This window comes from Pavona decussata, unplaced genomic scaffold (genome assembly GCF_977016875.1).
Source record: "Pavona decussata unplaced genomic scaffold, jaPavDecu1.1 SCAFFOLD_21, whole genome shotgun sequence".
Lineage (NCBI taxonomy): Eukaryota > Metazoa > Cnidaria > Anthozoa > Scleractinia > Agariciidae > Pavona > Pavona decussata.
The window spans coordinates 3,896,637-3,921,861 of record NW_028145444.1 but is presented as its reverse complement, the minus strand read 5'-3'; the positions used below and the strand labels follow the sequence as shown (position 1 = coordinate 3,921,861).

The following is a 25,225-nucleotide window of genomic DNA, read 5'->3' as shown; positions in this document are numbered from 1 at the left end:
CTGAGTCAGAGAAGAATTCGATTCTACATCGGCTGATTCATTCATGCGGTAGTCCGGTAGACCATCGATGTTTATTTCACAGTCCCTGCTACCAGAAATGGGAAGTACAAATGGTCTTAATTCTGTCTGTTGTTTGAATTCTGCGAGAATCATATAATTTTTCATTTCGGAGAAAAGAGCTAGCGCTAGCTTGTTTCATGGTTTTAGTTCCCCGAAAATAACGACTCCCCGAAAGTAACGAGCCCCAAACGCTGCTAATTCCGAAAGTAACGAGGGTCGCTACTATCGAAACTTTACGGTAGTTGAGTTTGCGTTGAGAATGAATTGAGTTTGAGTTACGATTGAGTTATATTTTGAATTAAGATTGGGTTACCGTTTTGACACTTTTTTGGACTTAGAAGTAGGAAATTGGGATATTACGTCATGGGAAGACAGCAGAAAAATTTTCTACGCACTCGACGAAATTTGCATAAGCTAAAGTGGATTTCATCAAATCAAATAGCAAGTAGTATAACTTTTATACGAGAATATTCCATGCTGTAAGTTCGCGTTAATTCTATTATTCTTTTTTTCCTAAATATTTTCAATAGTTGTGTGACTGTATCAAATTACTGCTAGTAATACAACTTTCCCAGCCGTAACTGAAAGCAATACGGGACGTTAGAAGAACTTGAATTTTATCGTCAAATAAAATTCACCCGTTCAGAACAGCTTATATAGCTATAACTGAACATACTCTTGCCTCGATAATACCCCTTGAATAAACAGAATATGATTGGCTAAAACGGCATTCCCAGACAGAAGAAAAAGAAGAGTAGAGTCTTTTTATAATCACACGAGACAGAACGATATCTCTTCCTTCTAGACCTAAACATAACGTCCCTGAAGTTTGACAGTTCGTGACAAAATAAACAAAAGCCCTGTACCGTTAATCTAGTTTCCGACGCGCCTACTACTTTCATACTCCTTTCGCTTTTTTGTTTCAACTTTATTAGTTTTTTCTGTCTGTTGGTTTGTACTTTATTGTTGGAATGTTGTACAAAATGTTATCCGTGGAACTTATACCAACCAAAGCAGCTAGATTTTCTGCCATTCTGAACTCCCAGTTATCAACCGTCTCACAGTCTCTAAACCTGTTATGTAACAACACTGCAATGTGAAAGCCTTATTCTATAAGCCCTGTGGTTTCTCCTTTGGCTTCCTCACCACTTTCTCTGTAATCTTTCATTCCTTCCGCTCATAGCTTGTTTTTGTAACGTGTGTGGTAAAATAAATAAAGTAGAGTGAAAATAAAAATAAAAATAAAAAAACAAAAGTGCAGCCATACTATATATCAGTGAATAACGTTTTTCGCGCACTCTGATTGGCTACTCAAACTCCAGATTGAATGTGCTATTTAGTGGTATTATCATATATCCTCTTGTTCACCTCTATTTCGTTGTATATGTAACTGTATCCTATTTACACCTTACCTGCCTTTCCCTTGTCTCTTGTTCTGTCTCGTTTGTTTCATGTGCGCTGTACTCATCACAGATCTCCTGATTTTTTTTTAAAAAAAAGTACGTTAGAGTAAATAACAAGCATCGTAACTGGTTGCCCCGTGTAGATTCTTCGAGTAATTATATTTTGAATTAATTGAAAAGAAAGCTGAGTAATAGAGTAGGTTAAATGTGTAAAATTAAAGAATTTCATGAAGTGTTTGGAAATAGGATCGTATGATCAGTGGTTACCTATTGTCATCTGTTTTCTTACCTGAACCCTCCTGCGGCAGTTTTCTTCGATACCAGGTACAATAGCCAAGGTATGAACAAAGTGATCAGCAGGATTGAAATTGACGGGACAGGGATAACCCAGCCTGTTCAGTTAAAACATACAGGATGAATAAATGAGTAATGGTCCCTTTGGACGCCTGGAGTTGCCTGATTATTGAAAGAAATTGAACAAATACGAGACGTTAACGCCAAGAAAAAATAAGCCGTAAAAATTTTTCAAATTTATATGTTCTCCAACCTGTCAAAATACTGGATCGCATCGACTGTAGAACCCATGTAAGCTATCCTTCCTTCGGCTAATAGCAGGATACTGGAAAGAAGAGGAAAACGTTCTTGTCATCAAATGTTTCAACCAGAATTAGAAAGAATCATTTTTATTGCTTAAAACAAATAAAGTAAATCACTAGATTTTTCAAATTGTCAATGTATTTAGCGCAGAGCACTTACTTGGGACACTTTTCATATCGAATTGGAATTTAAGAGTTTTGGTTCATGGAGAGGGGGAAACCGGAGTACCCAGGCCAGAGAAAAACCTCTCGGGGCAAGGACGAGAACCAACAACAAACTCAACCCACAAACGACCCTGAGTCCGAGAATCGAACCCGCGTAACATTGGTGGGAGGTGAGTGCTCTCCCTACTGTGCCATCCCTACTCTTCCAAAACTAGGAAATAAATCTGCGACAGGAATTCTGTCAACAGAGAATAATTAAATTGAAATTAAGCTTTTCCTCATGCATTCATGACAAACTGGGGCAACACTACCATGAAAAATCTCTACTGGACAGAGGTATCTGCTACTTCCAGTGGGAAGAAAGTTATGGATTCCAAATACTTTGATCTCAACATTGAGTATATTTTGCTGTTGATCTTAACTAGGATAAATCCCTTTACCCTTTTACGTAAAAAATGCTTCAGCAGAGTATGGAATGTTATAGATCTCTCAGCCGCATTTCCGAGAGGTATACCTAAACCTCCTCCCCCCTCTCGTGTTTAGATATGCCGTGAAACGTCACCCTAATCACTAGAGGGAGAGGGGTGCAACGGTAATCCCTTGGGAGTTTTACACCGCAACGTTTGGTGTACCACATCTCTCTTCAGTTTCCAAAGCACTAAGCTCAAAGTCAGCCCACTCAAATCCAAAATATATATTTGTTTCATTTTACCTGTCAAACATGGCGTAGACCTCAGATGAAGGTTGATGAATGGTACAGATTATAGTTCTTCCCTGAGCTGCCAGTTGCTGCAGTGCTATAACTAAACTTTCCGCCATAAAAGAATCAAGACCGGAAGTTGGTTCATCAGCAAACAGCAATGGAGGATCTGTTATGACCTGATAGTTGATTAATAGCAATGAGTGTTTTCTTAACTGACTGTCAAGGCCAAAGTCACACCCACCATCCAATAATTGAATCAAAATGTGTTTGATGGGGTGGGGGTTTGTTTCGCTAAGTACCATAAGCAAGACACTTTTATGACCGCTTTTTCTAGTTGTTTAGCGACTGTGGGGCTTACACCTTTTAGTGGGTTGCTAGAGAGAGGAGGAATTGCGTAAAGAGTACCGTATTTATATTCCCTCCCCTCCCCTCAGTTAATTTGAGACAATCATAGAAGCCATGATCCTTTTATCGTGTAAGTTCACTCTAATCCACGATGTCTAGTGCAGTGGTGTTGCCGCGTTTGATGTTTTTTATTACGGAGTGCACGATGAATTTATGGCATTCTCTGTACAAGCTGTTTATAAATGCTAAACGGCCGTCTGCTCCCCTTTGTAAAACCTAAACATCTGCAATTTTTGTTTGTTGTTTCCTTCACTGGTGAAATTTTTTTCCATTACCTCTTATTCCATTGTTGTTTTATGTGCCTCCGCTTGTGGTTTTACATAACAAGAAACAGCCCCGAATGCTGACACCAAAGATAACGTAGATACAAAGTACAAGGTGATAGCGAATGGGCGCCAAAGAAAGGTAATTCGGACCATGTATCACCTCAAATCTAACATAAGGATTAATTAATGATCCTGGACTGTGTGGATTTTCTCTCTCAGATCACACTTTCATGTTAAAGTGATTTTTGTTTGGAAAAAAGATAGCATATCAACTTTTTTGGTTTCAAAAAGTTAGCATTGAACCCACATTCTTAGTGAGGACTTGTCTGGACGTGATGACGGTAACGAGTTCACTGACAGACCCATTAAGGACATGAAGTGACCTTTCTTGTTGTAGTAAGAAACAAAGAAGCAGTAAGAATACATGACATATGTTCAGTCTTCGCACTATAATCACTCAAAACAAGTCGTTTATAATGCTTGAAAAAGTTGTGCTACGATGGTCTATCATTCCTAATGAAAAAATATTAGAATTGTCAACATCCACCTATGCGATATAAAGACCATCTGAATTCAGTTTCCGTGCTAATTGCTGGTGTATGTCAGAAGTTGTCTATCTTTCAAATCAATAAAATCAGAATATCCCTGAGAGTTTTACGCTATAAAAGGGCACGTAGAATCAGAGCAGGCACAAAATACCGGCGCACATCTATACTATGGCGAAATATTTCATTGCTTTGTTGGTTCTTAGCTGTTTGCCAGGAGATTCTCTGGGAACCAACACCACACCATAGAGTTTTACGCTATAAATTACAATTACGTTGTCCTTATTTTCGTGACCACTTTTTAAAATGATAGATAACCACACAATATCGCATCAACACTCAACGTACCATCTAATAATTTTACTGAATGTTTCGGCCGGCAGATATTCTCAAGAACATCCCCCCTCCCCCCAACCACCACCCTTACCTATGCTTACCCTGCTCTTTTTGCCTTAACCCAGTAACTCAATAGATGCACGAAGGTACGATCCTCTTATCACGCAAATTCACTCTAATCTGTAAAATATTCCCCTGATGTCTAGTACAATTGTGCCAAGTTTGATGCCTTTATTGTAGAGTGCACGATTGGTCGCCAATGGAACCTCTTTATAAATGCTGAGCTGCCGTTTGCTCTTCCTTTGCAAAACCTCGACATCTGCAAATTTGTGTTTGTTTTTTTCTTCAGTGTTGAAAAATTCTCCAGATATTCTTATTCCATTGTTGCTTTACTGCTTGGGTGTTTCTTTTTTGTGCAAAACCACAGGCACAGGAATTGTGACGCCAAAGACAACTTCCATATAGGCAGATAGTTGAGAGGAGCGAAAAAAAATAACTTCAGATCTAACAAGACGTTTAATTAATGATACTTGCAGGTAAGGATTTGCTCTTTTATATCATCCTTCTTTTGCTAATTAAGTAAACTTTGTTTCGGAAGCAATAGCACGTCAACTTTTTTTGCCTTAAAATCCACAGCAGATAACATTCAAATATTAAGTGCTTCCATCGAGCCCACATTCTTAGTGAGGACTTGCCTGGACGTGATGTTCACTGACAGGCCCATTAAGTGACCTTTCTTGTTGAAGCAAGAAGCAAAGAAGCAGAGAGAATAGATGACGTGTTCATTCTTCACACTATAATTACACTAAACAAGTCATTTATGATTCTTGAAAAAGTTGGGCTACGATGGTCTATCATTCCTACTATAAAATATTGGAATTGTCAACATCCACCTATGCGATATAAAGACCAGCTAAATTCAGTTTCGGTGCTTGCGTGTGTATGTCACAAGTTATCTATCTTTCAAATCAATAAATTCAATAACATAGAGTTTTACGCTATAAATTACCATTACGATGTCGATAATCCTCAACACTCAACATAGCATCAAGCAAATTTACTGAATTTTTTGGCCGACAGATATTTTGAAAAACTTACCCCCTCCCAACCTCCTCTTATGCTTACTCTGCTCTTTTTGGCTGAAACTAGTAACTCCCATGGTGTCAATGGGTGCACGATTCATTTGAGATACTCATAAAAAGACGATCCTGTTCTCGCGCAAATTCACAGAATCACTCTAATCTATAAATGCTGGGCTGCCGTTTTCTCTCCCTTTGCTAAACCTCAACATCTGCAAATTTGTGTTTGTTGTTTTCTTCAGTGTTAAAAAAAATTTGTCAGATATTCTTATTCCATTGTTGTTTTATAAGTCTGGGTGTTTCTTGTTATGCAAAACCACAGGCACCGGAATGGTGACGCCAAAGATAACTTCGATATAGACAGATAGTTAAGAGGAACAAAAAAAATAACTTCAAATCCAAAAGACGTTTAATTAATGACCCTTGCACGTTAGGATTTGCTCTTTTATATCACCCTTCTTTTGTTAAACTAAACTTTGTTTCGAAAGCAATAGAACGTCAACTTTTTTTGCCTTTAAAGCCATAGCAGATAACAGTCAAATAAGTGCTTCCATCGAGCCCACATTCTTAAAGACTTGCCTGGACGTATTGACGGTAACGACTTCACTGACAGACCCATTAAGGACATTAAGTGACCTTTCTTGTTGTAGTAAGAAACAAAGAAGCACAAAGAATACATGACATATGTTCAGTCTTCGCACTATAATCACTCAAAACAAGTCGTTTATAATGCTTGAAAAAGTTGGGCTAGGATGGTCTAGCATTCCTAATGAAAAATATGGGAATTGTCAACGTCCACCTATGCGATATAAAGACCAGCTGAATTCAGTTTCCGTGCTTGCGTGTGTACGTCAGAAGTTATCTATCTTTCAAATCAATAAACTCAATTAATATCTCAAAGAATTTTACGCTATAAAAGAGCACGTAGAATCAGAGCAGGCACAAAATACTGGTGCCATCTATTTACTATGGCGAAATATTTCATTGCTTTGTTGGTTCTCGGCTGTTTGCCAGAGTATTCACTGGGAACCACCACCACACCAAAACAGAAGAACCCCAAAGATTTATGTGAGGTTAGTATACGGTAGTATATAAATTTAGCTGGTACTATGTTGTTCGGTCGTTTTTTTCACATAGATCGATCGACATGAAAATACAATGTCAATGTACTTTGATTACTGGTTTATTGCACGCTTGCTTAAGCGATCCAAAAATCATGTCGCACTTCCTTTCGATGTTTCGTGTCACTGTTTGGTAGTCATGCTGATCATAGAGCATTCATATTTCCTCTTTTGTTCAATTTCAACCCTAAAGCATCTCAATCGTGCCGACGATGGATTATTGTTGGGTTTTGCCGGAAGACCGTTATTACGCGGGATGCCCTGAGGGCATACCGCGTCAAAGTTTCGGCCGGGTACCTTTTTCTTCGTCGTTTTATGTTTTTTTCTTCTTCATTGAAGTCACAAATTGCAACGAATAAACCAACTGAACCTGAATTAAATTCTGTTCTCTCCTAGAGGGGACATTTTTGTCCTCTATTGTTCTCATTGTCTTGGTCCAATCAGAATCGTTCTCTGCGTGTATGTCCGGAGGGATAGGATCGACTCATCACTATCTGTATGACGTCACATAGCCATAACCAAAAGAATTGAAGGCTTCTCAATTTCAAATTAATGGCCATATTGTTTACATGTCTTAGACTCAAATATGCCGTTTTTAGAAAGAAAAATTAACCCTTTTGAAGCGGTAAATCGAAAGAATAATTTCAAAGAATTACTCGACAGTTTAAACGGTGGAAATTGGAGAGTTCCTGGCGAAGAAATGACGCTTTGTTTGACATATTACCAGAATGCGAGGAGGAAAGGCCATTGATAAGCTTAAACACAGATCACATTACTTTGTCGAACTGATGCCTAAACGCTACTGGAAATCCACTTCACACAAAAAATTAGACGTTTGATTGTCAATTTTTCATTTAGGAAAGCTTTTAGTCTGTTTTATATGAAACGAAGACAGTTTGTAATCTTACACTTGTTGACATTACATAAACAGAATAGAAAACGTGAGTCAGGCCTGTATGTGTGTGGTCGGTCATTACGTTATCGTAATTCAATTCCCGGTATGACGACAAGTAGAGTAACGCAAGGATACCCCATCGAAACAACATCACGCTATCTTTGTGACTCAAACTATTCCATTAGCTCAGTCACGACGGGAGGATACTTTTCCAAATGTACTTAGTGCTAAGCATACACCAACTCATCCCGCGTTAACGCCCATAGGCGTCTTGTTTTTCTTCATTGTAGTCACAAATCTCAAAAAAAAATTCTGATTGGTGACCCAAATTCCAATAAATAAATCAATTTACCTTGTTCTCTCCTAGAGGGGATATTTTCGTCCTCTGTTGTTGTCGTTGTCTTCAACAAGAACAGCCCAATCAGCATGCATTATCTGCATGTGTCAGGAGAGAGGGGACGGAGTCTTTCTACTAGTGTGACGTCACATACTCATGATCTCTCGTTTTGGGTTGGAACTTTCAGCGGCCATATTGTTTACATGTTTTAAACTCAAATAATTATATGCAGTTTAATTTTCAGAAGGAAAATTAACCCTTTTGAAGCGGTAAATCGAAAAGATAAGTTATAAGAAGTACTCGACAATTTAAATGGTGGAAACTGGACAGTTCACGGCGAAGAAATTAGGTTTTGACTGACCAGATTGTGTTTCGCGATGCGGAGAGAAACAGGTCAAGCTTAAGCTTAAAACATTATATGCGGAAGTTGTCTAACTGATGCCTAAACGTTACTGGGAAACTACTTTATAAAAAAATGAAAGGTTTGATTGTCAATTTTTACTTATAATTTTCATTTAGGAAAGCTTTATGTCTAATTGTCTTTCTGTTTTCTTCATGAAAACAACTTACTGATAGAACGTAACCAGAATATTATTATCGCTGACGATAATTTGATAAGGTTTGTAATCCATGCTCGTAACAATCACGAGAAGTTCTGGTATCTATCACATTGCTGTTATCTCACGGCATCATTAAAGCTAATAAAATCGACTGATAACTAACTACTAAAAAGTCATGAATTAAAAAAAAGTCATGAATTTATGCAATCAACGATCTCGAACTCCAACAGGTAACAAGCCATTCAATTCAAAGTTAATCCAAGCATCCCGCGTAAACGCTATAAAAATCGTCTTGTTATAGAATGGTTTCCAACTGATTGCCGAAAGTTATACGTGTCTTGATCTCCTACACTTTATGATTTGTTAAAAATACTTACATCAATCCTTATAAGAAGTAAAACAGAAAAAAATGTCATTGTCACTTGCGTTTATACACGCCCGATGCCATTACTTTTATTTACTTCAATAAGTCCTGACTGATTCACGTGAAGTAGTGTTCTCTGTTGTGTTTGGGAGTTTTATGAAAAGAATTTACATAATTTTTTCCTCCAGTGCTCGACTTTGAAATTGTTCACCGAAAACAAGCCGCGTCGGGCTGTTTTACATTTATAAAGTGCTTTTGATTTAATTGATTAGTTTTGTTTTCATTCCACTTTATTTCTAGAAATCCATAATTAGCCAAGGTTTTCCCGGCATTCCAGGATCAAATGGCATGCCGGGAATGCCTGGTGCCCCGGGGCCGCAAGGTCCCCAGGGAAGAGAAGGAGCTAAAGGACAGACTGGCGATAAGGGTCAACAGGGAATTCTGGGTCCCAAAGGAGAAAGTGGTCCCGAAGGGCCTCGCGGGAAGAGCGGGCCACCAGGAATGATGGGAATGAAAGGAGAGCGAGGACTTGTGGGAACTCCAGGAAGTAAAGGAGAAAAGGGAGAGAAAGGAGAAAGCGCGAAAGGAAGTCCGGCCAGTGCAGTACCACAGACCAATTGGAAACAATGTGTGTGGAACAATCTAAATAACGACAATGACAATGGCAAGATTAAGGTAAAAAACCTGACATGTTGAGTTTTGTTAATAATAATTGATATTTAAACAGGGTGATCCCTTCAGTCGCAGGACTGGTATCAACGGGGGCCCTGTATAACATAAAATAAAAAGTATGTATAAATTATAAATATCTATCTGAGCTAACTACAGTCGAACCTCCCGTAAGCGACCACCCATTATGTCAAGGATATGTGGTCGCTTACGGGAGGTGGTCGCTTACCAGAGGTCAGACCACAAAGGAAGGGGGGGGGAGGTCTAAATTCCGGGTAATTTACATGATGGTAATTGCAGACACCTCACGGCTTTTGCCATTGCTTATCGAAACCCTAAGTAAAAACTTTTGTTTAGACTGCCTGATTTAGGACCAAACAGTAAACGGCATTTTTGCAACTGATGTTACATTTCAAGCGTAACACATCAACAACTTTGGCGTTTGTTTGTTTGTTACATAATCCAGTTGACGTTCTTTATCACCACAATTTTTCTGTTGAATAACACAAGGTTGAGAGAGTCATCACCGGTCTTGCATGTACATGCATGCTATTTACCAGATAAGAGATTTTTTTTTTCCTATAAGGGATTCAACCTGATTAAAGTTTATTTCAGTGTACCATAGTGCATGTATATGTTGACCTATGTTATCATTTGTTTCAATGTACGGAGACACTTCCGGTAGCTCCGGCTGTGGGATTTTTAGTAATACGGCATCCACTGTAATGATGGGGGCCAATATGTTACAGTCAATTTCCGCCCGTGAGAGAAACAGCAGATTGTGCCGTGTCAAGTGGTCGCCTACGGGAGGTTAAAAACAATAGGAAATTTTAAACAATCATCTCTAAGAGTGGTCGCTTACGGGAGGTGGTCGCTTACGAGAGGTGGTCGCCTACGAGAGGTTCCATCTATAGTGATTTGACTTGAAAACGTTTGGTATTTTGGAAAAGTGGTCGCTTATGAGAGGTGGTCGCTTACGAGAGGTGGTCGCAAAGGGAGGTTCTACTGTATTTAAAAAGATACAGCTAAAAATGTCATTCAGTGGCTTAAAGAGATTAGTATTCTCATGTTAATTAAATTAAATTTAAAAAATGTTCTAAGGAACCAAAGAATAAAAAGTGGAAATAGCCTGGAAACGTTCTACTGGAGAGAAAATCTTAATGTTCATTGGAAAACTATTAAATAAGGATGCACCATGATAATAAAAAGACTTTTTTGCAACATCTAAATGAAATTTGGGAAGTATAATGTCAGTAATTGACGATCTAGCGCATCTGTTAGAAATTCATTGAAGGAATAGATTTGATACTTTATGATTTACGTTTTCCATTTGGATAACAACAAAGGAAGTTATATCTGAGAGTTGTCCATGGAATTAAGTTTACAAGCAGAAACGATTTAAACAGTGTCTAATAAAATATAGGCAAGGGTAACATTATCTGTACATCTGTCGTATCCTACATTCCCACCCTCGCCTGCCCTCAACCCAGGATCTCATATCCTTCCTATTCATTTGTTTTACAAGGTTAGTCTGTTTTAAAACCACGTTTCCTTTGATTTTTTCCAGGAATGCTCTTTTAACAAGCTTCAGTCTCATACAGCACTCAAAGTCTCATTCCAGGGGAATATGAGAGTCCGGGGCAGCAGTGCAAAGTGCAACCGCTGGTACTTCAAGTTCAGTGGTAATGAATGCAGTGGACCAATGACGATTGAAGCTGTTGTTTACAACAGTTGGCCATCTGGAAATCCCAATCTGCTTCATCACCGATCATTTGAGGGATACTGTGAGAACATTCCACAGGGCGCGATTAGAGTGGAATTGTGGGTAGGACGTTGTCCCAGTAGCCATACCTTGGGTGATGCTTACACTGGATGGTACTCAGTGTCCCGGATAATAATCGAGGAGGTATCTAGGCCCCAGTCCTAAAGGATGAGACTCTTCCATAACAGGCAAATGATAATAAAGATGCTGCAAAGGCCTGAGTCAAAACAAACACTAATCGTCTTGCAGATAAATAAAATAAAATTCAAAATATAGAAATGAAACATTAAGTGCCACGGATCTTAGTTAAACCCTTTCTAAAAAACATTTTTAAATTAGCAAATGGTTAACCGAGCGAAACGAAAATTACACTCAGGTTGATCGAAGGCAATTGTTTCACTTCGTATTCTGGGTAATTCCTATTCGCCGCACTTACTTAAAACACTTAAAAACAAAGAAAACGCATGGCAAATAAGAAATAGATCGGCAATAAAACAAGAGCATCCTGTAGCTACGCTGAAATAAAGTTCTTATTTCCTGACGGCAGTCGTCAGTGTTTTGTGTACTTTTTAATCAATAACTGCAAACTTTCATTCGCACGGGTTTAATGTAGGTAGGTTTGTTGATTGAATGTTTGGTCGGTCTGTTTTCGGTCGCCTAGGTTGGTTGCCTCCTTCCCTGCTCGGTTGGTCTGGTTGGTTGGTTGGTTGGTTTAGTATTAGTTGATTAAAAAAATTTTCTTCGATAAAGTAAACCCAAATAAATCTAACAAACAACCAACAACTTATTCAATTTACTCTCAATCGCTCCTCGCAATTCGCTTGTGTGACGTTCGCATACCTTTATTCCAGTCCCCGCTTTCTTCTTGACAGGCAGTGACCTCTTTGTGTTTTGTAAACAGCTGTTGGCGCAATTTTTTCGAAATTCGTACCTTTCTTCCTGTTTCCCACTACCTCTTTTTCTTGGTCCCTTTCCTCCTTTCTCTCGGTATCAAGCTCCCCCCCCCCACCCCACCCCCTTTCCTTCTCAGTTAAAATCTTTTCTTTCCGTCAACTGCCCCTTGCCCACCCCTCCCACCCACCTCCCCCCCCCAAAAAAAAAAATTAGGTTATCAAACTCACGTGTTATTTATTTTGTTCTAAAATAATCAAACCATTAGTATTAAACTTGCACAAACGAAGCGAAAGTGTCAATACAATAACAAATGACTAAGTCGCCTGGTTTGTATGTCAAACCGTTGACAACTGTAATATAGCCTGCCTGGGCATGATGAATGCAATTGACCCAAACTATCGTCCTACTCTAATGCATATAAAGTGGCTTTCAAATCGCGGCTATAGTGAAAAACAGGAAACAAAGCCCAAACGTAGAGAAGAGATCATAATTACACAAAACTTGACATTAATCAAATCGACTAAAGTTTATTAATGTTACTTTCGCCCTGGATCAGTTTCAGTTCCCGTATGTGGCGTGATAAGTCCTTTTATAATCCAGTTGTTTTTTAAATCAATTGAGTCTTGTCCCAACACGTTTGTGGAATTTAACCCTGATAAAATTTAATCTTTTTATAAAAGGGAGCGCGTAGTAATCAGTTGACACATAATGCTGACGCAGTCCCATACCATGGAGAAATATTTCATTGCCTTGTTGATTCTCAGCTGTTTGCTAGGAGATTCACTAGGAACCACCACAACACCAGAACAGAAGAACGCTGCCACCACCAAAGATTTATGTGAGGTTAGTACAGAAGGGTAAAATTTTAGCTGATATCATGTTGTTCCGCCTCTATTGCAATGGATCGCCATCGTGGAACGCAGTTTATAACAGGGGCCCTCAATGACTCGTTTCGGTGGATGTCTGTTCGAAGGGCTTTAATCGCCTCAGAAATTCGGATTGAATTAATTGCAATTAAAAACTACAATTTTCTTCAAGTCGAATGTCACCTTAGACTTTTGAAAGACTGGAAAACTAATTCGTTTTGTTTGCGGAAGAGCAAATGCGTCGCTTAAAATGAGAAATAAGGCCAGCAGGTATTTTCGGAAAGATTAAAGCAGCACGGAAAAGATTTCGATCCCTAAAAATTTGGAAGAATAAATCATATTGTATTGGAACAAACGTACAGAGAGCATCATTTTAAGTATTTTGATGCCAGAATTGTTCGTGTTGGGACGTGTCCCCGTTTATAATCTGTCATTTCACGTTAAAATTTTTATACCTCAGTGGCTTCTCAACATTTTCTTAAGCAATCCTATGTATCTCACAAACAAGCACAATCTTGGAAGTTTTGTAATACTGTTTGATGGCCATGTCAACTTTTAGTCATTTTAAATAAATTTCAATTCGGATTTCGGAAGCATGGAAACGCAGAGCCATCCCAATCGGGATGACGATAGACCGTAGCAGTTTTGCCTTTTGCTAGCTATTATAGGATGGATTTTCATTACATGTCGATTTTGCATCACTTCGCTTACTTAACCTCGTTTCCAGGGTTTTTCCGTCCCAGGAACGGGAACAGGAGAGATCCTGGAAACGAGATTGACCTGCCCATTGTTCTCAACTGAGTCATTATCGCGTCGGATTTTTTTCCCGATATAAGGTTACTAATAGGGAAAAAAGTCGAATATTTTCAAACAAAACTTTTTAGGTAATTGTTGAAACAAGAAAAGGATGCAGAGTTTCGCGAAAACGGCACTTCGAAGTCTTGAAGAGAACGCGAGCTATCTAAAAAAATGTTTTGTAGGAATAGCGGTGAACAAGTGAGGGTGTCATAATCCAATAGGCCATTTTACAGTCGTGTGCTAAGTGACCTGTGCTGAAGTTTTACGTGGCAAAGTTTACCCGCGATCTCAAAGTACCGGCAAATTTGCATAATTTGTTTACATCGTGTTCATCACATGTCACTACGTTTTATACCTAATTTGACAGTGAGGCAGTGTTCCATGTTGAGTTTGAGGAGAGAGAGGCAAGAAAAGTCGCCTTGGGTGAAAATTAGTATATATAATCGCATGAGGCCGAGTATAATTATGAATAAATTTTTACGCTTTCGCAAATTGCCCGAGTCGCGCTGCCTCTATAAGCTCTATAAGCCTTAATTTAATATAGGGGTTTGGGTTTTTACAGTTTAAACTGGACGCGAGACACCTCTGAACATATACGGTAACCTTAATTGATGAACTATATTAAAAAAAAACGGAACTTTTTCGTTTTTCGTTTCAGCTAAAATAGAACAAAATAAAAAGTCCGTTTCTCGTTTTTTGTCTTGGCTTACAAAATTAGACTGCTTAATATCATTAGGTTTCTAAGAGTGAACAAAATAATGATAGCATTGGTTCCCGCCCAACGGACAACACTTGTAGAGCCAGGGCATATCTTTGCAAGTCGAGCCGTACTGCCAATATTTCTATCAGCACGGGGAATGCATAAATTTATACACCATACATTCGATCAAAATTGTACGTTTTAACTCAAAATCAAACAATGCTGAATCAATGCCCGGTAGAATAATAAGTGTACCCACCTGCTGCAGTTCTTCCCCTCCTTTAAGGCGCTCCATGGATCGGAGCTGCAAGTCTACAGAACTGCATCTTAAGACGACCCGAACACCCTCAAAAACATGAAAGTCTCACAAACCTTCAGCCGAAGTCCTCAATGTTGTGGCCGCCATGTTTGTCTTTAGCGAAGCACTCCCCCCCCCCCCCCCCCCCTTCCCCGCCTCAACGGGTAGTTTTGCCTGTGGTTCGCCTCTCTTAGCCCCCTCCCGGTTTATCCAGTTTTTGATCTGTCCATCTCCTGGTCCAAAGGGTTTTCAATTTTTTTTCCATTTATCATTTATCATGACTAGAGAAAAATTGAAATTGATCGAGTATTTCGTGCGTTGGCCATTTCTTTGATATTGATCGTTACTAAAATCAAGGAGTCAAAATCAATAAAAATCAATTTTATTGAAAATCATTTGAACGGAAGACCCACGGACCGAAATAGAACACCAACAACAACAAAACCTGAAATCAAGGAAAATGGAAAATCAAATTCCTTTTTCCCGTGTCAAAGGAATTACACGCATTGAAAAAGAAAATGTAAAATCAAACTCCGTTTTCTGACGTCAAAGGCAAACTTAAAACGAAAATGGAAAGTAAAATTTCGTTTCCGATTTCACAAGAAAACAACAAAACGAAAATGGAAAATCAAATTTCGTTTGCTGATGTCACATGAAAACGGAAAACGAGCATGGCAATTAAAATTCCGTTTTTCGATGTCACAGGAACACGGTTGGCACTTAAAGGTACACGCATTCAAAATGTTCCTCAGATATTAGTGCGTCAAAGTGTGTCGGGCTTTTACGAAATTCAAAATATTTTTCCGTGACGTGTTAACTCCTGATGCGACCACAAAAACTTTCCATTGTTCAACTTTAGGATGGGTTTTCTCATAAACCAAAAGCAATAAAGAAAAATCCCGACACATTTTGTTAGCCTATTATCTCCTGATTGAAATTGTGTAGTTTGTTTGAATGTGCGCCTTTCCGTGAGAGTGGGTAATTCAGTTAAGTTTACGTCGCTAAAATTGAGTTTGCATCCGTCTGAGCCCTTATTTATCCAATAGAATAAAAAAACCTTGATATTTTGGCAATCTTTTAAGAGATAAATTATTAATTGAAGTTAAATAGCTTTACATTGATATGTAGTTTTCAGTGGTTTCACCGAAAAAAGCGCGCGTAAGCAAGATTTCCCTGAAGACACCCGTGAAACCTATTAGTAACCTTAATTGCTTCAAGGTCTCACTACTGTGTTCGGTTCGGTTTTATCATGCTTTATTGAAAAACACTGTAAGGAACTCACAATTTACTTACAACTACGAGTGTTCAATTGTGATTTACCAGATAACTGAGTGAGACAAATAAGCCATCCGCTTATTATATTATGTGCACATACAAAACTTTTAATTGTTTAATTTCTTTTTTTCTATGTAGAAATCCTCCATAATTGGCCATGGTCTTCCAGGCATTCCAGGATCAAATGGCATGCCAGGAATACCTGGCGTTCCAGGACCGCAAGGTCCCCAGGGAAGAGAAGGAACTAAAGGACAGACTGGTGACAAGGGAGAAGGCGGAGGTCCAAAAGGAGAAAGAGGTCCGGAAGGGCCTCGAGGGAAGAGCGGGCCGCCAGGAATGATGGGAATAAAAGGAGGTCGCGGACTTGCGGGAACTCCTGGGAGTAAAGGAGAAAAGGGAGAGAAAGGAGAAAGCGTGAAAGGAAGTCCGGCCAGTGCAGTACCACAGACCAATTGGAAACAATGTGTGTGGAACAATCTAGATAACGGCATTGATAATGGCAAGATTAAGGTAAGAGAGGAAATGCTGAAACTAAATGATTAAAAGTGGAACTGATTTAACTATTAAATATCAGTTTGGGTGAAAACATTATAGTTTTAGCTTTGTCTTAGGTTACACCATTTCGAAAACTAAACAAGACACGTAACAATATGAGTACTGTTCAACGAGTACTGTTGTGATTATGTAGATAATACATTAAGGACACAAAAAGTAAATTAAGGCGTGAAAGTACAAATGAGCCTTGTGAAATCCTCGTCATTAAAGTGCATCGAGCACAAGGACGAGGTCTTTCCAGGCGTCCACATCTTCCTCCGCTCCATCACAAAATCGATCCATTTCTTTCGCTTCCTCAGTCTTTGCGGGCGTGTGGTGCCAAAGAAAGGAATCCTGTGTTTGCTTATTCCATTCGCTTCGTCTTTGATGTCTCCACATCTCGCTGCAACACATCTTTCCGACATTTTCGAGAAACGTGCAGAAATACCACGACTTGTTTTCAGTGAGATTCAGAGAAAGGCTAAAGTCACGTGTTCCTGAACCTACGTCACAGCTCTTGCTAAATCGAGAGGAGACTAATGCGAATGGTGGGCCAAAATGGCGGCAAATTTGAACGTCTCATAAAATTCATTACAAAATTCGAGTTAAATGCAAATTGAAAATTTTTTTCACTGAAGTTCTTAGGGTGATGTTTAGATTCAGGTGAGAAAATAAAAAAAATTCCGTTATGGGCACTTTCAATGATAGGTGTCTATTTTCAGTCAGTGACAGAGGCATACTCTCAACAGGAGTCGAAACTATGCCGAATATATATCTATCATTCAATATAATGAAAATGGTCGAAAATTCATCATTCATTTATTCACCAAGCTTAAAACATCGCATCACATTTCTTTTACAAATATTACCCATCGCCATTCATATCCTAGCAGTATCAGGATGTTTGTCACATGAACCCTTGCTTAATGGCCAAGCTCCGGCGAGTTTCCTGTAGCTCAGTAGTAAAGCTCTTCTTGAATTTATTTATTTATTTATTTATTTATTTATTTATTTATTTATTTATTTATTTTATTATTTATTTACTTATTTACTTATTTGTGTCCTCTTCGTCTCCCCTTTCCCCTTCCTCTCTCATACAGTGTTCTCACAGCTGGTCGTTCCTCCTCTTTACCTTTACCCTCTGCATGAGTTGTAGTTTGATTTTATTCCAGGACTGCTCGTTCAATAAGCTGCAGTCCGATACAGCACTCAAAGTCTCATTCCAGGGGAATATGAGAGTCCAGGGCAGCAGTGCAAAGTGCAGCCGCTGGTACTTCAAGTTCAGTGGTAATGAATGCAGTGGACCAATGACGATTGAAGCTGTTGTTTACAACGGTTGGCCATCTGCCAGTGGAGATCCCAATCTGCTTCATCACCGATCATTTGAGGGATACTGCGAGAATATTCCACAGGGCGCGGTTAGAGTGGAATTGTGGGTAGGACAGTGCACTGGCCATAGAACCTTGGGTGATGCTTACACTGGATGGCAATCAGTGTCCCGGATAATAATCGAAGAAGTATCTAGGCCCCAGTCCTAATAAATCTTGGGACCTTTCTGTTCACATTAACCAACCAATGTTTTAATGAATAATAAAGAAAACGATTTATGTTAAAATACTTTAAAAATAAACGCGTGACAAATTAAATGAAAAGGTGTAATAGAAAGAAATCCAGACAATACAACTCAACTGAATCGATTTCAGACACATTTTGTGAGTTAGAGAACAGTTTGACGATCCATCATACCATTTAAAATAAAACCTGCTTAAAGGTGATGTGTGTCCCATTTTTCATGGGTGGGTAAATTGGTTAAGATGGGCTGAGGGCTGGCTGGCTGACTGGCTTCCTGGTCAGCTGGCTGGCTGTATGGATGATTGGTTGTCTCACCGGCTGATTGGTCGATTGTGTACGTGACAATCTTAATAATTTAATTAAATTTTAAAAAAGCTTATAAAGCGCAAATATCTATATAAATATATTCAAATGCGCCATCCTAACAATAATAACAATCTTTCTCGAAACGTTTACACATTATGTGATTGCTCTATTAGAAATCAGTCTACACAAACGTTCAGTTCTTTGAGCAAAAACAAGGACGAAAATATAGCTAGTCTTCTGGCTTAATACCATGGCAGTTAGTTTTAAAAAATATCTGTTTATCGGGTTCTTATTTGATTATCTTCATGATAAAGAGACAGAGGGAGCAGTGAATCAAGCCAGCGAACAATTTGGGCCTTACAGCATGTTGCAACCGAGCATCACAGGAATAAATAAATAGCTAAGCTCTTTAACTTTTTCCTTAGAGACTTTGTAGGTCAAACAACGCAAACCATTCATAAGCAATCAACTTTGGGTAGATTAAGGACAGGAACCGGTCCCCTCCCGTTCATTGATTTTTGTTTGTTTATCTTTTTGTCTTTTAATCAAATGGTATTTAAGTTGTTTTATCAGTAAAACTAAATGAGTTAGATTTTTAAATTTCCGGGAGGCATTGCCTCGCACCCTCCCAGGCTGGCACGCCTATGGTGCTTGGTTGCAATGTAGGCCCTCTGTTTATTAACTTTATGGATCCACTGCGGAGCTCTGCACGCAGGTTCACAAGTCGCTTTTGATTATTTTCGGTGTTTTCTTTTTTCCGCTTTTAGTGAGCTAGGTCTGAGCTGCAAATATACTATATTACCAGTCTCACACAAATAGTTCTTTTGTTTCAAGATCTCGAAAACTGGCAGCGGAAAAATACTATTAATTCCAGAGGGTTTTTTTCTTTTTTCTTATTTTCTTTTTTTTTTTTTTCAGATCCAGTACTTTACTTTTGTACCCTAGCTTAAATCAATCAGTCTTCACCATTTTTCAAAGAAGCTTTATCCGTCTAAACGTCTGTACGAATTTAATTTCACGAACGGTTTCATACGTCGCTTTACCAACGAGTTTAATTTCTTGTATTAACTTACCTCTGCATTATTTTCGACTGAAATGCGACGTATGAACTAGGCGTATGTTTATTATAATATTTCATAAGAGGGCTAATTTCTAAAGAAATCGTGGTGCTGTGTCGGTGGGGAGTAGAAATGAATGTTTGGTTTATCAGCAGTGTTGGTAAGGTAATTTGGCCACCATAGAGAAATTCGAGTGCTGGCTGTTCGAGCGTTAGCGTTCCTCAGAGTGATTACAGTCTTCATTCTTATTTTCCCTAGCTTTGGGATAATACACTGTTACGAGGCGCATGCGCAGTTCATACTGTTCACCGGAAGGGTTTGCCGCAAACGCAAAGAATAATCGGCACATTGAATTCTGTTTTTAAGCAAAAATAACCAATGAACTACCTCAGAAGCAAATGAGAGCCTTTTCTTTTCTCCTCCAGAGATTCCACGCAGCCGTCCTGGTATTCCAATGTATGTATCAGCACACTTTGTCAGGCCGAGCTGGGAAAGAAAACCAACGCTGTCATCGAAGACAAATGTGAGCAGTTACTACGTACAGAATTGATGTTGTTCATCAGGGGCACCCAACGAGATCTATTTCTAACTGGTTTTGATCTTTTTAGTCACAAAATTAAAGACAACAGATTCATGATGCTTGAGAATGAAACAAACAGAGAAGATCTTCATAAAATTATAAATCCATTCAAATCAATTTAATTCAAACATCTTACTGTGTAGACAGCTGAGTCCTCTCTTATTTCTATCATTTGGGCTCTTTAATTTGTTAACTGTTGTATACGAGAAAGACGCCAGGGAATCATAGATCACTAAGCAAACAAGGACAAATTTCGTCATATAGAATGCAAAGTTAAGTAATCTGGCTACAAACCCACACCGAAACTGAGATCATGACACCTAGGCCCCGCTTACACTCCCTCTCCCCGTAACAAACTTAACAGTCCAAAACTTTGGTTGTTCCAAGTCAAAACGCAGTTTTTTTTATTTTATTTATTGTTGTTTTCGTTGTCTTTTTAACTTTGATTAAGGGGGTAGGGGTGCTAAAGTGGGCTTCTTCCGTCACGTTCCTCGTAGACTTTTGTCTGTGATTGTAGCTTCATACCTGAAGTATCACTTCCTCCACACGTTCTATCCGCTGTTCATCTGAAACGTTCTTGCCCATGCGCAGAAAAGCCTTCACACAAACAACACAACTTCATTAGGAGACAAAATACCGAAGGAGACACGAAACCAGTGGTATGTCGCTGTGTCTTAGTAAGGCAATACTTCAAAATAGGCAAACGTGTTCATGCATGTTCCATTATAATCAGATATGAAATCTCGCCGATGCCCTTTTTGCTTCCCCCATCTTTCCATGGAATGTTTGCCGTGCTTATCTTCGCCTGTTAAAACTTTACTCCATTGACTCTTTATTATCGTGCAGTGCCCAGTAAATTTGGGAATATGCAAACAGCAAAATTATTCAACAACATTTTTCGAGAGTTAAACGAGCTGCTGAATTACCAGGAACGATATGAGATCGTTTAAAGAGAAATAATCACTGCTTCTTTGCGGTTGACGATAAAACTTACCCTTTTAGACAGCTTGTCAAGGCTGTTACGGTCGGAGATACTCAGCCACTGAAACCCTCCTTTCTGATTAAGAACTGGCTAAGGGACTTCTGAGTGTAACCTCCCACGCTGTCGTTTTTAGGGGAGTCGTATTACGTATACGGCTGGGTTAGAGAAAGCACTGCTTTTAGCCCAACATTTGAGGTATTTCGCGAAAACAAATTAGTAAACAGTTAAATTTTGCTCGATAGCGGTTAAACATAAAGCGAAGGTCAATTATCTAGACTTTACAATTGGCTAAACGGTGGAAAAGGAATGCCAATCTCCAGTAGGCAGACGTTTGTGGGGAGGTGGGTAAGATGACTACCCTAGACACGACTGGGTGGGAGGCTACTTTGAACCATGAGACCATTTGCTTTATTTATTCACTAACCTGAAATGTCAGATGTTCCTTCACGGTCAACGATCCAACGAAAAGATCTTCTTGTTGAATGTAAGCAGAAATGGCTGTGATTTCTGATCCAATCGGCCGATCGTTTACCTCTACAGTTCCCCTGACGTCCATCTGACTGATGTTACGATGAGCTAACACATTCATCAGGGTGGACTTACCAGCGCCACTACAAAAAATAAAATAGATAGGAGCAATTAGATGAGTGCACAATGAGTTTGGAACAGGTTGACTAACATGCGTTACGGGAGTCTGCGTGGTACACGCTAGAAAAGGGGAGGGTAGAAGGTATTCGGATGCGCGCGCGAAGGGTGGGGGCGCGAGGGAGAGGGAAAAGGAAGCTAAGCTACCTTTTCCCTCCCACTCTGCTCTCCGCCACCCTCCCTTCCCCCTCGCCTTCCTCCCCCTTCAGTTTCTAGCGCTTGCTTCGAAGAACCAGAAATAAGGAAACAAAGCACTCTATTTGACACAGTAGCGCAAACTGAGGGAACTGAAAATTAGAGAAAGTAACATTAAAAGGGGCATAAATGATTCTAAAAATCACAACTCATGGGAGACTGACCAATTGACTGTTTACAAAGCGTGGCTTTCGGAACAAAGAGGGCGACTTGAACTCGGGGCCTTTGGATCAGAAAGGTTCTGCGACCTACACAATGCGTAAATAATTTTCATTTTTATTAAACATATTTCCGTTCAGAAAGTTCGCTTTGAACGTAGCAAACTATACGACAGACCTTGAGCAAAAACAGAGCAAGGCAAAGTGAAGATAGCAGAATCCTACCTAATACTAAAACCTAAGGCGACGACTGGATAGTTTATCTGTGATGTTACTCCGACTGGTAATCGAAAATGTTCGGATTGTGTTTTCGTTCGGATGGATAAATTTTGGACCAATTTTTTTTCATTGGGTGAGAAAAACTACACGTTCGAAATTACCTGTGATTAAAATATCACATAAGAGGCGTACTCAGAGCGAATTGCAGAAGCCCCGTTTTCAGTTCTAATGTGTCCAACCTTCAGACACTTGTATGTTCAAGTTGTCATTAGTCAAACCAAAAAGAGGGATTTAAATGAACCACCCACTCAGCTGAAAAGTGATTACCCGGGAGAAACACACATCTATTTTTCTATGAGTATAAAAGGCGCGGAAAGTTCAGCATGATATGTTCTTACCTTGCGCCCATGACAGCTAATAGAGTACCACCTTCAAGCTTTCCGCTTACTGTAAAAAGGAAAGAAAGAAACCTGGCTGAACTAAGCAAAGGATATACGTAATTCCACGCGTTTGAGAGCTAAGCTTACCCCCATCCATCCCTTGCACAATTGCTCCCCTTGTTTTTGGCTTCTGGCTATGGGCATTAAATGTTAGTCATACCCAGCTGGCTTCGAAGAAGGAAATATCAAGAGAATCAATAGATTGACTACTTAAAAGACGTCATCTATAGCAACATTTGGAGTATTAAAATTGAAAGAGCAAAAAAATCCCTTCGTCGCTATCGGCAAGGACAGCTGTGAATGCCCCCCCCCCCCCCCCCCCGACCAAGCGCAGCTGCAATTCCCAAGCACACAAAATAATGGTTCACGCAAGTTGCTCAAAGACGATGAACTGACTCTGAAGAAAGTTTTACCAAATTCGCATAGGTAAGAGAATTCAATAAGCCATCTGTGTTTTGTGTAATCACGGGGAAACGTATAACTCTCGTTAAAACCCCGATTAGAACGGATCAAACCTGTAAAATGACCGCATAGACAGCAACTACATGTAGCACATCATGGAAGTGCGATATTTATTTTAATTCTATGTTTTTCGACCAATTTTTGTAAATCCCATACAAATTCTTCTATTTTCGCAGTAACCGTTCTTTCGCAACTCAAATCCTTGTAACACAACACCACTTAGAGCTTGCGCTGCCTGTGAAAAAAAATGATTGCTTTTGAGTTTCCGGTAGTGTTCCCCTGCGAGCAGAGGCCCTTCGATCTTCCTATCTAGGAAGATCGAAGGGCCTCTGCTCGCAGGGCACGGTAGTGTTGGATGTTTAAAACTTCGATCAAAATGAAATATCTCCGATTCACCTAGTTTGGACATTAAAAAAACTTAATCCAAAACATCTCGCATGAAAACTACGACTATTACGGGTCTACTATGGTCGTAGACTGAAAACTCGATCAAGAGAAATTGAAAGTTTGACACTACAGTGTACATACCTATCTCCAGATTCTACAAGTGTACCTACCGTTAAACAAAACTTGCTTGCTCGTCGGCTTTTCGTGTTCCCCTGCTCCGAAACACAATCGCTTCAAGAACGAAGGCCCGGGAATTTCAACAAACACATCGATGTTTTCCCAAGAAATGGAGATCGTCTCCCTTGTATCTTCACCTGCCGTGCTGCTTCCAGGCAGGCTAGCACAAATATCCCTGCCGTCTGAACTGTTTGAAAACCCGCTGTCTACAGAAGCTCCAGGGAACAACTTAGAGTAACCTGGAGACTTGGGATACTTTTTATCGCAGACAAAGGAAGAGCGAGAGCGGTCCGCCATAATCTGTTTTAAAGTATCAGACGGTCGTAAATCACGCGCTTTGGAATTGTTACATGATATGGTCACGCAATTAATGTTTTTGTACGATTTCTTATGAAGCTTGAAAAGAGATCTTTCCTGTAATTCTTTCACACAAAATGCAGCATCTGCACTGGCAAAGCCTTAGTGAGAAGTGTAAAGAGGCGATTAGTCTTTCGCGTGGAACAAATTTTTCTATTACCATAACTCTGTAGAGGAACTTCCTGCTTAACAGGAATAAATTTCGCTGATAATTTCCGCCTAGAGCGACACCAATCAGTAAGACCACAGGTACCCCAAGCTCTATGAGAGACCTTTGCGTGAGTGTTGAGCGTCACAGAGACCATTGCGTAACGGCGAAATTATAAGGACTTGTATGGGAAAAAATGATTCCTACTTCAATTTAAAAATGCCAACGAGTTTTCAATAAAAATATAACCCTACCTGAACTCCCTTGTTTGTTGTTCTTTCTCCTATGTGGTTTTTGGAGCGATTTAGCGCGATCCCAGTGAGTTTTAGTTCCACTGCTTTTCTCTCTATAGAGGATATCTTGACTTACTTACGCTCTTACTTACTCACTTAATGTTTTGCAATTTGATGTTTCTTTCGCCTAGGGACGTACTTTTCTCGAGCCCCCCCCCCCCCCCCCCCCGTCCTCCGGGGGTGGGAAGCTACTCTCTTATAGAGGCTGCAGCGCCAAACGGTAAGCCGGGCATTTGAGACGTTTAGGTCTTTAGAATAGATTTTGCCAAATAATTCAGCTTTGGCCTGAAAATGGATGTGTTTCGCCTGCTAATCTAAGATACGTTATACAATTGTTGCTATTTGGCCATGGCCTCGTAAAGTGCCAAAATACTCGAAGCAAAAAAGGCCTGGAAACGAAACTTACAAAACCTCTGTGTTCTGAATTAAAGTCAAATGTCGAATTAATAATTTGATTCAACCCAAATAGGTATTAAATTCGGCACATGTAAATGCGACGTTTAAACCGGGCCTTACAAAGCAAAGAAGTTTCTTCCGTCAATCTTGAACAAAACTGTCCAACATGTCTAGAAAAGTTTTTTGGGCCTACAAATTTCACCGCTACAATCATACCGT

The 25,225-nt window shown here is 39.5% G+C and overlaps 3 protein-coding genes across 3 annotated transcripts in view; 2 read left to right on the top strand and 1 right to left on the bottom strand.

The window, feature by feature from the left end:
* Positions 1-24,353, bottom strand: part of LOC146486293 (protein white-like) — a 33,187-nt gene extending 8,834 nt beyond the window's left edge. Inside the window, exons 1-9 of the mRNA XM_085099999.1 lie at positions 23,806-24,353; positions 22,745-22,793; positions 21,554-21,740; positions 20,673-20,744; positions 19,955-20,053; positions 2,937-3,103; positions 2,011-2,082; positions 1,753-1,855; positions 1,473-1,538 (exon numbers count right to left, since the gene is read on the bottom strand). Coding sequence (XP_084956125.1) covers positions 1,473-1,538; positions 1,753-1,855; positions 2,011-2,082; positions 2,937-3,103; positions 19,955-20,053; positions 20,673-20,744; positions 21,554-21,740; positions 22,745-22,793; positions 23,806-24,109 — 1,119 coding nt within the window. The 5' untranslated portion in view covers positions 24,110-24,353. The remainder of the gene's footprint in view (positions 1-1,472; positions 1,539-1,752; positions 1,856-2,010; positions 2,083-2,936; positions 3,104-19,954; positions 20,054-20,672; positions 20,745-21,553; positions 21,741-22,744; positions 22,794-23,805) is intronic.
* LOC146486295 (uncharacterized) lies at positions 6,470-11,807 on the top strand. The gene is made up of 3 exons (XM_085100024.1): positions 6,470-6,631; positions 9,136-9,510; positions 11,072-11,807. The coding sequence occupies exons 1-3, from the start codon at positions 6,527-6,529 to the stop codon at positions 11,429-11,431; spliced, it is 840 nt and encodes a 279-aa protein (XP_084956150.1). The 5' UTR covers positions 6,470-6,526; the 3' UTR covers positions 11,432-11,807.
* Positions 12,843-18,406, top strand: LOC146486294 (uncharacterized). Its single transcript, XM_085100012.1, has 3 exons — positions 12,843-13,003; positions 16,236-16,607; positions 17,804-18,406. The coding sequence occupies exons 1-3, from the start codon at positions 12,869-12,871 to the stop codon at positions 18,167-18,169; spliced, it is 873 nt and encodes a 290-aa protein (XP_084956138.1). The 5' UTR covers positions 12,843-12,868; the 3' UTR covers positions 18,170-18,406.
* Positions 24,354-25,225: the final 872 nt, after the last annotated feature.

Excerpts from the sequence above, each read along its gene's own strand:
- LOC146486295 (XM_085100024.1), top strand. The coding sequence starts at position 6,527 with ATGGCGAAATATTTCATTGCTTTGTTGGTTCTCGGCTGTTTGCCAGAG. Across the intron at positions 6,632-9,135 it reads ACCCCAAAGATTTATGTGAG|AAATCCATAATTAGCCAAGG; the intron begins GTTAGTATACGG and ends CTTTATTTCTAG. Across the intron at positions 9,511-11,071 it reads ATGACAATGGCAAGATTAAG|GAATGCTCTTTTAACAAGCT; the intron begins GTAAAAAACCTG and ends GATTTTTTCCAG.
- LOC146486294 (XM_085100012.1), top strand. The coding sequence starts at position 12,869 with ATGCTGACGCAGTCCCATACCATGGAGAAATATTTCATTGCCTTGTTG. Across the intron at positions 13,004-16,235 it reads CCACCAAAGATTTATGTGAG|AAATCCTCCATAATTGGCCA; the intron begins GTTAGTACAGAA and ends TTTTCTATGTAG. Across the intron at positions 16,608-17,803 it reads TTGATAATGGCAAGATTAAG|GACTGCTCGTTCAATAAGCT; the intron begins GTAAGAGAGGAA and ends ATTTTATTCCAG.